General features: G+C 59.7%; 1 protein-coding gene across 1 annotated transcript in view; it reads right to left on the reverse strand.

Moving 5' to 3' along the window:
- Nucleotides 1-12,519, reverse strand: part of LOC103808309 (hemicentin-2-like) — a gene marked incomplete at its 5' end in the record, with an annotated part of 33,711 nt that overhangs the window by 1,719 nt on the left and 19,473 nt on the right. The window contains 36 exon segments of the mRNA XM_009081087.1: nt 120-182; nt 314-551; nt 648-763; nt 918-1,055; nt 1,257-1,406; nt 2,141-2,410; nt 2,558-2,639; nt 2,727-2,917; nt 2,988-3,122; nt 3,292-3,505; nt 3,821-4,011; nt 4,130-4,264; nt 4,562-4,696; nt 4,789-4,896; nt 4,983-5,147; nt 5,381-5,502; nt 5,612-5,768; nt 5,896-6,023; nt 6,284-6,431; nt 6,629-6,770; nt 6,873-7,009; nt 7,242-7,323; nt 7,399-7,589; nt 7,688-7,960; nt 8,264-8,361; nt 8,546-8,729; nt 8,786-8,922; nt 9,297-9,456; nt 9,557-9,700; nt 10,177-10,308; nt 10,413-10,526; nt 10,902-11,063; nt 11,314-11,410; nt 11,592-11,779; nt 11,852-11,965; nt 12,177-12,395. Of these exon segments, the coding sequence (XP_009079335.1) occupies nt 120-182; nt 314-551; nt 648-763; nt 918-1,055; nt 1,257-1,406; nt 2,141-2,410; nt 2,558-2,639; nt 2,727-2,917; nt 2,988-3,122; nt 3,292-3,505; nt 3,821-4,011; nt 4,130-4,264; nt 4,562-4,696; nt 4,789-4,896; nt 4,983-5,147; nt 5,381-5,502; nt 5,612-5,768; nt 5,896-6,023; nt 6,284-6,431; nt 6,629-6,770; nt 6,873-7,009; nt 7,242-7,323; nt 7,399-7,589; nt 7,688-7,960; nt 8,264-8,361; nt 8,546-8,729; nt 8,786-8,922; nt 9,297-9,456; nt 9,557-9,700; nt 10,177-10,308; nt 10,413-10,526; nt 10,902-11,063; nt 11,314-11,410; nt 11,592-11,779; nt 11,852-11,965; nt 12,177-12,395 (5,460 nt within the window).

Consider the following 12,519-nt stretch of genomic DNA (forward strand, 5'->3'; position numbering starts at 1 on the left):
GACCCCTCGGTGCATTCATCAACATCTGGGGAGCAGAGAGGAGATGAGGTTGGGGGGACAGGGAAGGGACACCAGGTGCCCCTTGCCATCCTCATGAGCCCCTTGAGAAGGGTCCGTACCAATGCAGAACAGCTGCCCAGGGTCCAGGATGAATCCCAGTGGGCACTGGTCTCCATCAGCCCCTGGGAATTGAGCAGAGAGAATGAGAAAGGACATGTCACCGCAGGGATGTGGCCTTGGCACCCTCACAGTCACCCAGGACTGAAAGGGATCCTGGCATCTCCATGCCCTTCCCTGAAACTCCCCTTGTTACCTGCATTGAGTGAGGCTTGGAGCTGGAAGCGAAGCTCCTCTGTGACCGGGTCGTAGGAGGCTGTGATGGTGCTGGCTCGAAGGTGCTGAACCCGGGATGGCTGTGGGCTCACAGCAGGGTCATACATGATGGTGTGGTTGCAGTGGGCACGGGTGATGTGCCCATCCTGCAGGAAACTCTGCACCGAGCCCCCGGAGAGCTGCCCTGTGCCCGTCTGCACGTAGCGCTCACTGAAGTCCTGGGAACAAGCAGAGAGAGGAGTCAGGCCATGGACCCTCCCAGGCTCCAGCCACAGGAGTCATGGCCCCGTGGGGAGAACAAGCAGCACCAGCACCTGCACTGCAGCCTTGTCGATGCTCTCTGGCACAGAGCCACTGATCACACTGTCCAGTTGCAGAGCACCAGTGGCATCCACGCCCCGGGAGAGGTGGGTGACTCGCAGCAGCTCCCCTGGCAGGGAGGAGCAGTGAGCAGCAGCACATGGCACCTCCAAACACAGCTCCATATCCTCCAGACCAGGGATGGTACATGGGGGAGATGGAGTCTGAGTTTTCCCCAGGGGCTAACCAGGTTCCACATGCCAGGGGCTGCTGGAATCTCTCACCTGTGGCAAACTCCAGCTGTGACTCATGCTGGAAGGTGCCCTGGGTGAGAAGGAATCCACTCTGGGCTGCCCCACGGGTGCGTGCCAAGGACCAGTAAATGGGGGCAATAATGGTGACCAGCACCCGCATCAGTGGCCCTGAGGACAGGGAAGAACTGGTGTCACCACGGAGCCAGTATCCTCCTAAGGGGGCACCCAGCTTGCTTCAGCCCCCCTCACCCACAGGACACAGATGTGGGTGCTGCATTTGGGGAAAAAAGGGAGGGATCTTTCCCCTAATGTTTACACCTGACACAGGTCAAAACCCTCTCAAGGGTGAGGGCAGAGGTGACCACACACCTATGGCAGGTGGGATGCTGCTGATGCTGCTCTGGATGGTGGTGGTGCCAGTCTGTGGGTCATCCATCACGCTGGCATCAAGGGTGGAGACACCAAGCTCATGGGCATTGATGACACCGATCAGGCTGCCCCGCACCCGGTGTGGCTCCCCTGGGGCAAAAAGGAGAGGATCAGGCAGCAGCATAGGGGCTGTGCTCCTGTGAGAAAGCTGGTTGCTTCCCTGACTCCCCCTCTCAGTAATTTGTGTGTCAAGAAAATCTTGTTTTCTGGAGATGAAGACATCTGAAGTCAGGCAGTGTCCCTGCCTGGCTGCAAGCATGGTCCCCAGAGACCCCATAGCTCTGTGCCACGTTGATAAGGAATGTTGTGAGTGTGGCCCTGTGCCTCATCACACCAACATGCACTGACACCCCCAAACCCTTCTCTCTATCAACCCCCACAGTCCTGGCAGTGGCCCCAGGCTTTTATTTGCTTCCCCATCATGCCTGGCAGCAAAATGCCAGCAGCCACACAGGGACACCTGGCAATTCCTCCAGCCAGCCTGGCCCTCTGCTCCCGAGGGGCAGCGGGAGAGGATGTGCCTGTGCATTCAGAGAGCCCCTGAGAGATGGGAATTTAATCACTGGCACAAATGCAGGAAGGCCAAGTAGAGGCAATCGTGGGCTGGCATGCGAGTGAGGGTCTGTTTGTGCTCAGACCTTCAGCTGAGCAGTGGAAGAAAGGGCAAACTAAAGTATGAATTGTGGTGTTTAGAGCAAGCAAGGAAAGGCAATATCCCTCCAAACCACCATGCTGGAGATCTTAACCTGGGGCACAATGACACTGTGAGCAGCCCCAGCCCTCCAAGCAAGCTAGAATCCCCTGAGCCCTGGGGAGATACCCACCTTGGACATCCAGAGAGGCATGGGCGACAGCAGAGCCCAGGGCATTGCGAGCGAGGCAGGAGTAGCTGCCAGTGTCATGGTGGGCAACAGCAGGCAGAAGCAGGGTGGCATTGGGCAGGACACGGGCGTGGGGACCCTCAGGCAGTGGTTCCCCATCTCGTTGCCACTCCACAGAGGGGGTGGGCTCTCCTGACACGGTGCAGTGCAGCAGCACCTGCTGCCCAGCATGTGCTGCCACCACTCCTGGTGTCACCCTCACCACGGGGGCACCTAGGCAGAGAAAGGGATACAGTCAGTGCCACAGCATCCCTGCAGTTCTGGGACCATTTCCCAGGGGTCGGAGATGGTCAGGGGAACCGAGGGGTGACATGGTTTGCAGGCACTTTCAAGGAGGGTGCAAAGGTGGGTGGAACTCACTCTGCAGAGCCAGGGTGACAACTTTCACTGCTGTGCCTGCATCATTTTCTGCCACACACCGGTAGTGCCCTGCGTCAGTGCCCTGGCAGGACCAACAGCATTAGCACAGCATTTTGCCTGGCCACATCAGCTTCCTGAAATGTGCCAGCACCCTCCAAGCCCCACTCACCACCACAGCATGGATGGCCAGGGATCCATTCTGCAGCTGGTGCAGGCGCCCACTGGCCACAACTGGTACCCCATCCTTGCTCCAGCGGATGAGGGGCACAGGATAACCCTGGGCATCGCAGTCAAGGAGAGCATCACCTCCGGGGAGCTCCACCTGGTAGGTGCTGGGGTCGCCCTGTATGGTGGGTGCCTCTGGGAAAGGGAGAGGGATGGCAGAGGAGAGGGGCTGGCCAGGAACCCCAGTTTCCCTACTGGCACCTACCTCTGACAGAAACAAAGGCAGTAGCCCTGATGGCACCAGCGCTGTTCTCAGCATGGCAGACGTAGGTCCCACTGTCAGCAAGGGTAGCTGCCTCCCGTCGCAGGATGCTCTGGCCACTCTGCCATGATACACCATCTGCAGGGTACAAACCCCCCAAAAATATGGTTGGGGACCAGCTGATTAGAATCCCACAGAGCCAGACATGCTGGCACCCCTAGAACCCCAAAAGGTGGAAAGAGGACTGGGATGGCACCAGGATCATGTTCTCCCCCAAGTTCAGCACCCTCTGCCCCTGCTCAGGTACCAGTGGTGAGCTGCCCATTGGCCACCCAGGAGATGTGGGGCTGGGGGCTGCCCACGGCAGCACATGCCAGCTCCAGCCTCTCGCCCTGGCTCAGGGTGATGTCTCCAGGCAGGCGGCTGAAGGTCGGCAGGGTGTGGATGGAGAGGAAGAGCCGACGGACTGCCTTCCCAGCCGAGTTCACTGCCGTGCAGGAGTAGCTCCCAGCATCCCCTTCCTGTACCGGGAAAGGGGAGGATGACAGAGGGTTTAGCTTGGGTCTGGGGACCAGCTGCAGCCTTAGCTCTGCTGCCTGTTATGCACCCAAAAAACCATAGCTCATTCACAACCACTTTTTCCAGCCCACATTAGAAAACCCACACTGCACCAACCCTCCAGCCTGTGAATAAGGACTGTACAGAGCTCTCCCTCTGCCAAACATGCTTGCAAGCAGCCACGGACACATCCAGGGCTTAGTTTTCAGGAGCAAACCCTTGTTCCTCATCCCTCCAACTTTACAGCTAGCTAGGCAGCAGGAGGGGACAGGGCTCACCTGGACATCGCGAAGCAGCAGCTCCCCAGAGGGCAGGATGGTGGCCTTCCCACCACCACCCCGCACCAGTGCTCCCTCCCGGCTCCAGGACACACGAGGCTCAGGGACACCACGGGCAACGCAGGGCAGCAGCACCTCCAGCCCCTCCAGGACAACCAGCTCCAGCGGGCCAGCCGCGATGACGGGGGGCACTGGATGGGGCAGGAGGGCAGGGACTTGCTCACACCTTGACAGCTATGTTTGCTGTGAGGTGCTGGGGAAGGGGCTGAGCCAAGGGAGTGAGCACTGGGTCCCTGATTGCTGCAGTACCTTGCACTATCAGCCTGGTCCTCCCTGCGGCGGTGCCCGAGGGGTTGCGAGCCATGCACAGGTAGGTGCCTGCATCCTCTGGGGCTGCTCGGAGCAGACGTAGCTGCCCATTGGGGAACACCTTCAGCCCAGACCCTGTCGAGATGGGCAGGAATGAAGGGCAGGATGGGACAACACAGCCGTGCAGGAGTGGGGATGGATGATGTGCAGATTGCTTTCCCTGCAGAAGAGCCTCTTCCCAAGGCATCTCCATAGAACAGCTCCAGTGGCTGGCCCCGGTCGCTGCCACAGCCAGGAGCCAGGAGGACCCATGCACAGTGTCAACCCACACTCTTCTGGGATGCCTACAGCCCTCCAGCACCCAAATCTCACCCCAAACAAAGGCTGGCAGGTAGTGTGGTCTCTGCCAGCCTCCCCCAGGCTCCTGCTCACCTCCAGTGACTTCAACACCATCCTTCTGCCAGGTGACCTGCGGCCGGGGGACGCCTGTGGCCTCACAGGACAGCACTGCACTGGTGTTGACCATCACCATCACCATGCCAGGCAGGGGCTTCAAGGCAGGAGGCTCTGCAAGCCGCGAGGAAGTGCTGCCCACCAGGGATACCCTGTGCAGAGGGAGCAGGGCTCCCAGAAGTGGGACCCCCAGGGGCTATACATACCGTGCACCGTGAGCCAGAGGTGCTTTCGGGCCGTGCCAGCAGTGCTCCTTGCCGTGCAGGTGTAGCGGCCAGTGTGTGCAGGCAGTGCCTGCCTGATCTCCAGGGCTCCTGGAAGACAGCAGGTAGAGGGGAGGCAGCAGGGGGGCTAGCAGGATCCCTGAGCCCACCAGGGCTGCACTGCCCTGTGCCCATACCTCTGGGCAGGACGCGGTAGCCCCCTCCTCTGCTGCCCAGCTGAGCCCCATCCTTGGTCCATGACACTGTGGGTGGGGGCACACCAGAGGCATAGCAGGTGAGGACTGCAGGGGACAGTCGGGTGACAACCACATCCATAAGGTCATCAGCGATGGTGGGGGGCACTGGAGAGGAGAGGGAGGGAGGGGAGCAGAGCATGGCAAATGCTGAAGGGGATTCTGACCCCATGCACCTGGACACAGGTATCTCTATTTCCCTTTTTGCCCACCATCATGCTCCAGTCTCGAGATGAAACCCGACCACATGGGATGGGTGGAGCGCACCCACATCACTCCAAAAGTGGTGACAGACCCTGGGGAAAACCACCCAGCAAAACCCTCAGCCCCCAGGAGCTCACCGTGGACAGACACAAAGAAGACCTTGCGTGCCTCTCCAGCAGTGTTGGTGGCAATGCACTCAAACCTCCCCTGATCCAGGGCACCAGGGCTGACAATGAGCAGTGACCCCGAGGACTGCAAGCTGTGTGGGCAGAGCATGCATCAGGGTCACCCCGTCCCACAGTGAGCAGAGAGAGGGGCAAACCCCACCCTATGGGGGGACCCTTTGTTGTACAAGGTGCTGCAGGTACCTGTAGGCGCCAGGTGGGAGGTGCAGGTTCAGGGGGCGACCGCCCTTCTCCCACCTGATGAGAGGCTCAGGGAACCCCCAGGCATCACAGCCCAGCGTGGCTGGCTGCTGAGCCAGCAGGGTGAGGTTGGAGGGCCCAGGGGCGATGGCAGGAGGGACTGCAGGAGGGCACATTGGTGATGAGCAGAGGACAGCAGCACGTTATGGCACTGATGAGAGCAGCCCAGCAGCAGTGGGTTGCAGGGGGGTGAGACAAAAAGGGATACATCTGGCTCTCCCACTTACCCAGGATATGGAGATCCAGGCCTCGCCGGTCAGAGCCAGCAGGGCTGGATGCCATGCAGAGGTAATAGCCTGAATCCTGGACCTGGACAGGGTTGATTTGCAGAGAGCCTCCTGGCAGGAGCTGCAGCCTGAGAGGGAGAGCAAGGGAGCCCCGTGGGGGCTCTGCATGACCAGTCTGCATCACATGGGGACCAGTGGCTGGGGAGGTGACACGTGCCATTGCAGCTATATGCAGCTCATGCCACTGAGCTGGTGTAGGGCAGAACACAGCTCTTCACAGGGTGACAGTGCTGCCTCTGCTTCAGGCACACCAAACCACCTACTGATGTAGATGATGGCACAATCTGAGACCAGCTCTTGGTGTCACCAACGTGCAGAGCCTCATTACCTGTTGCTCCCAGGAAGGGGCAGGATCTGTCCATCCTTCCGCCACGTCACCCGGGGTGCAGGCCACCCCTCTGCCTGGCAGTGCAGCACAGCCAGGCTGTTCAGTGGTGCCCTCACCTCCTCGGGGCCAGGCTGGATCTCTGGAGCCACTGCAGCAGTGCCCAGAGAGGGACAGGGCTCAGGGACGGAGGATGCCAGCCCAGAGCAGCACTGAAGGCTGGGCAGAGTCCAGCCCTCCCAGCACATCAACTGACCATAAAACACCCCACAACATCCCACATCCCTGCTCTAACTGGAAGCAGCTGGCACTCAGGGCCAGCCAAGCCCCTGGCAGGGTGGCACTCACCGTGAACCTGCACCTGGACACGTTGGCTGGTGTTCCCCAGTGCGTTGGTGGTCCTGCAGCTGTACTCCCCTCCATCTGCTGCCTCCACTGCCTGGATCTGCAGGAAGCGCCCTCCTGCCAGGACCTGCCTGTGGCCATCCTCCTAAGGCCCCAGGGGACACTGTCAGCAGCTCTCCCTGATGGGGCTGCTGAAGGTGCATCCCAGACCCTCCCCATGCACCATCCCTAGTCCCATCACAGGCACCTGCAGCAGAGTGCCCTCCCGGTACCACTCGATGTGTGGGGGTGGCTCATCATCCTCTGGGCACTCCAGGATGAGCTGTCCCCCTGCCACAGCTGTAATGATAGGGATCTCTCCAACTCTTTTGGTGCTCGGTGGTGCTGTGGGACATGTGCCAGGTGAGTCAGGGTGTGCCACATGAATGGGACACTCCCATATCTGTCCATGCATAGCCCTCCACCCTGCAGGACCATCAAATCATGCTCCAGATCCCTATTTGGAGGCTTACAGCTCCCATCAATCCCAAGGAGCCCTCTGGTCCCCCAAAACTTGGTCCACCCTGCAGCACCACCTGCTAGCATCCTCCTTGCTGCACAGCAGAGGCCACACTACCTTGGATGTTGACATGGAAGCTCCTGCTGTCCTCCCCAGCAGGGCTAGTGGCCAGGCAGGTGTACAAGCCAGCATTGGACACCTACACAGCCAGGAGAGGGAAAAATTGAAGCATGAAAAGAAAATGCAGGTGGGGAGAAGCAAGCTGAGCCCATACCTCAGTGTTCTTGATGTGAAGTGTGCTCTCATTCCCTGACACGAGCCAGGGCCCTGCCAGCAGCTGTCCATCCTTCTCCCAGGTGACTGTAGGCATAGGGACACCCGTCACCACACAGGTCAGCTTTAGTGGGGTGCCCACAGTGATGGACATCTCAGTGGGATGGGATGCAGCCTCGACACGTGGTGGCTCTGCAAGGCACACAGCAAGGCAGGAGGGCTCGTCCCCTCATTGCTCCCAAAAAAACTGGCTAAGTTGCCATTCCCAAATCCCAGGGGATGACACACACCTGTCACCAGGAGGTGGAAGGCTTTGCTGGCCTCCCCCACCTCATTCTTCACCAGGCAGGAGTACACCCCTGAATCAGCTGGCCCTACAGCCACAAGGCTCAGCCTTGGACCACTGGACACCTGGTCACTCTGCTGCCCCAGGGGCTTTCCATCCTTCAGCCAAGTCACTGCTGGTGCTGGGGATCCAGTGGCTTCACAGGTGAAAGTGACATCAGACCCCTCAGCCACCATCTGCTCCTCACTGCTCTTGGGGTTCTCCAGGATGGGGGGAACTGGAGAGGGAAGAGTTTCCTTTAGGGGGGTTGTGGGAGAAAAGGGTGGTCCCCAGGCACTAGGGGGGTTTGGGCAGTTCCCTGGCACCCTGCAAGAATGCAGAGGTGGCTCAGCCTTCTTGCAGGATGCTCTAGCACTGCTTTCAGGCTCATCCTGCCTTGTTCCATCCCCTCCAAGCCCACCCCAGCAGCCAAGGGATAGCTCAGGACCCTGCTTGGAAACGGGCTGCAATGCACAACATGTGTTCTGCCAGAAAAATCAGTGTCTGGGTGCCCTCTCCCAACCCCCAAGCTGCTCCATACCCTGTATCTGCAGGACAAAGCTGCGATCAGCCACCCCTGCCTGGCTGGAGATGATGCAGGTGTAGCGCCCAGCGTCAGAGACCTGTGCCTGGGAGATCCTAGCCCATGGAGTGGAGCACAAAGATGGGGAGGAGACATCAGCTCCAGGTGACCCCCTGTCCCCCAAGGTCTCCACACTGCCACACAGCCACCTTGGGGTGCAGCTGTGTCCATCCCAACATGCAAACCCAGGTACCAGCCCCAAACACTGCGGCCGAGCAGTGCTCCAGGGTCACTTCTCACCGGAGGACGTGCCCAGATGAGAGCAGGGTGACATGAGGGGACAGACGGAGGGGCAGCCCATCCTTCATCCAGCTCACATGCAGTGGTGGGGACCCCCGTGCCCAGCACTCAAGTGTCACCACCGCAGACTGGACTCCAAGGACCACCTCCGAGTCGTCAGCACCTCTCTCAATGGCAGGAGGGACTGGGCGAGGGGACAGAGGGGCTGATGGGGCTGTTGGGGGCAGGTGGCCCTGGCACTGCCCCACAGGTGGGAGCCCCTCAGTGTGTACAGCAGCGTGTCCTCCCCCACGCTGTTTCGGGCCAGGCAGGTGTATGCCCCAGAATCAGCAGCTTGGACCCCCTCGAGGAGCAGAGAGCTGCCATCCAAGGACATCCTGTGTGGGGAGGAAGAAGCAGTGACCTGTGTGCCTATCCCTAACGTGCCCCATGGGGCAGAAAGGCTCTGTGCTTGGTTGCAGCCCAGGCTGTGGGTTTTGGGCATGCTGCAAGGCCTGCCTTGCATCAGCTGGGACCCTGTCAGAGTGACACTGACCATCCCAGACACCAGGGTTTAACTCAGGATGATGTTCTCTCAGCAAAGAGCTAAGATGAGCATGAGCATGTTCCAGCCCAAGCAGGGCAACAGAGAGAAGCAGCAGCAGAGCTCAGCCTGCCTTGCACAGCAGTTTTGAACATAGGGAAACTAAGACATGGACAGGGCTGGACTGTGGCTACCCCCCTGGGGTGGTCTCCCCCACCCCAGACTCACCGGGTATGTGAAGAGGGCTGCAGCCCCAGGGGCTGCCCATCTTTCAGCCAGGAGATCTGGGGTGTGGGCTGTCCTTCTGCCTGGCACTCCAGCCTCACCCTGCTGCCCTCCAGCATGCTGTGCTCACTGGGGACTCCTGCACTGGTGATCTGGGGGGCAACTGCACCGAGAAGAGAGGGATGCTGAGGGAAAGGAGAGGGAGGAAGGCTCATCTCCAAGGGACAGCCCACATGGAGCTGGCTGTCTCTGTGAAGCCTTACCTCGCACCAGCACCTTGAAGTCCTTGCGTGTCTCACCCCCTGGGCCCCGTGCCAGGCAGGTGTATTGGCCCTGGTGGAAGGGCTGGAGGGGGCTGAGCTGGAGTTGGCTCCCCCCAGACACCAGGCCCTGCTCAGGGCTAGTCTCTGCAAGGAGACAGAGCGAAGGGGGCTGAGCAATGCTCCTCTGCTGAGCCCTTCCCAGGCTCAGTGTCATGCTCACTGCTTCCCTCCCCTGGGACCTGGGTTTGGAACATTGCTAAAGCCGAGCACAGTCTTTGCACCATGCACTGCTTAAGTTTTACAGGAGAAAAGGGCCACGAGTTTGAGGGCAAAGCCCTGGCCCAGCAGGTACCCCAAGGGCTGCTACCTAGGGAGCTTACCCCATCCCTCCATCACATATCATGCCCATATCCCATTGCAAGACTCAGGAATGAATCTGAGGTTTCTTAAAAACATGCAGGGGAAATGCCAGCCCCTTTGTGCTTTGCCTCCTTCTTGTGAGGCCCTGAAGGTCTCTTGCAGCAGGACTAGAAGTGGGGAAACTGAGGCAGGACAGCCTCAAGGCAGCAGCAGCAAGGCTGGGCATGGCAGCCTGGTATGGCATGTCCCTGCACACATACCCAGAGGGCTCCCATCCTTCAGCCAGGTGACAGCTGGCATGGCCATGCTGGTGACTTGGCAGGTCAGGATGAGGGATGTCCCCATGTCAGCTTCGAGTGTCTCCTGCTGTGGGTCTGGGACGCCTGGGGGTTCTGAGGAGGAGGAGCAGAAAGGAAGGATGTGAGCAGGACCACACAGATCAGGGTCTGCTGTCAGCTCCTCAGTGTGTGCTCAGGGGGCAGAGCTGAGCCCTCACCATGGACAGTGAGGATGAAGCGCTTCTCGTCCTGGCCAGCCACATTCAGTGCCACACATGTGTATGTGCCTGAGCTAGAAAGCTGGAGGTGAAGGAGCTGCAGCACCCGTGAGCCTGGAAGAAACAGCAGGGACTGGACAGGCTAGAGCAGGACCAGTTCTGGGCCACCAAGCTGAGTGGTTGCCCAGCAGCTGGCCAAGCTCCATGCAAGAGTCTGACCATCCAAGTCTGTCTTTGAGGTCCAAGACCTCGCTGTGCACAGCAGGAAAGGGTGCTGAGCTCCTGGGGAGTGTGGAGTCTGCAGGATGCAGCCCTTGGTCCTGTCCAGAGGTGATAACTCAGCAGCACATCGTTAGTGTGTGATGGCTGAAAATCTGAGCTCAAGTCTCACATGCAATGTCCAGATAGGAGGATTAGGAGACTTGGAGCTCACCATCAAGAGCTGAGGTCTTGGCCACAAGTCTATCATCCTTGCTCATCCCAACATACCTGGGGTGACAGTCACCTCCTCACCGAGCTGCAGGACATGTCCATCCTTGTACCAGGAGATCTCTGTGGTCGGGTGGGATCGGATGTCGCACACCAATGAGACGCTACCGTTGACGATGCCTTCGATGGTTTCGGGGTTTGTGCCCACCATCCAGGGAGCTTCTGCTCCAGTGCATCCCAAAAGACAGTGCCATAGGGGAACCATCACTGTGGAGACTGAGCTCTCCCCAGGAGGAAACAAGCACAGAGCATTTGCCTGCTGAGAGCATGCAGCACCTCAACCTCTTTGCACAGGGTAAGCGTGACAAGCACGAGGGGACAGAGCTAGCCATGCAGTTCCAGAGCCATGGGAGACTCCAGCTGGTGAAGGAGGTGTGTAAATCAGCAAACCACAGAAGAGGAGATGTCTTACCCTGCACAGTGAGGGCAAAGTGCTTCTCAGCTGACCCGGCTGGGTTCTCGGCCATGCATGTGTACCTGCCAGTGTCTCCTGCCTCCACTGCCTCCACCTGCAAAGGGGGACCAGAGGCCCACTGAGGGCTGCCCCAAGCCAGGGAGCTGTTTGGGTCCCATAGGGACCTCAGCACCTGGTGAGACCAGGGCAGCCTCCTTCAAGAGGAAGGAGTGCCCCATCCCCCCCATCCGATATCTCCTGTGTCCCTCCCCAGCACAGCCCAGTGGGACACTGACCTGCAGGACTGTGCCACCTTCCAGGAGCTGGTGCCGTGGACTGACCACAATGGGGAGATCATTCCAGAGCCAGGACACTGTGGGCATGGGGTGCCCAGTAACTTCACACTTGAAGCGGATGGTGCCATTGACGGTGGTCGTCACCTCCTCAGCCACGTCCTCTGTGCCACCATGGATGGCTGGGGCAGCTGGAAGAAGGTGGTTATGGGGCTGCCATGTGCCTCCACCCAACATTCCCCCAGCTCCAGCTCCATACTCACTCAGCACCTCCAGCTCGTAGTGCAGGCGATCCTGTCCCGCAGCGTTGGCTGCCTCGCAGGTGTACCTGCCTGCGTCCTCCTCCCGCACCGCCGGCAGCTGCAGCACTCGGCCCCCTGTGGTGCAGGGCAGGGGACAGGGAGGGGTCTGTGGAGTGTCATCTCCAGCCTTGCCATGCACAGACCCCTCACAGGTCCCACAGGTGCTGTGCATGCTGGCAGGAGCAAGGAGACAGGACCCAACCTCCTCCGTGCTATGGATGCTCTCAACACACAAAGCTACTGCAGGACTCCCCCAAACCTCGCAGGGGAGGTCCATGCCTATTACCTAGCAGTATCAGCACCCCTGGGCCAGGGGAGAGGGGCTCCCCATCCTTGTACCAGGTGAGCTGGGGGGGTGGGATGGCACTGGTGTCGCAGTAGAGTGAGGTGGGCTGGCCGAGGACAGCCTGCCGGTGCTCTGTCACCTCTCCATCCTGGTCTTCCTCCCGGTAGAAGATCTCAAGGGCTTCTTTGGGGCTTGTCTGCTGCTGGAAGAGGGGGGGCACTGGGGGAACAGGCTGTGGTCAGCTGTGGGGAATGGGGATTTGCACCATAGGTGCAATCATGGCATCTGCCCATGCCTAACCAGATCCAAGGAGATGCTGTTTTCCAGCAGATACAAACTTTTT

This window comes from Acanthisitta chloris, unplaced genomic scaffold (genome assembly GCF_000695815.1).
Source record: "Acanthisitta chloris isolate BGI_N310 unplaced genomic scaffold, ASM69581v1 scaffold7428, whole genome shotgun sequence".
NCBI classification, from domain to species: Eukaryota; Metazoa; Chordata; class Aves; order Passeriformes; family Acanthisittidae; genus Acanthisitta; species Acanthisitta chloris.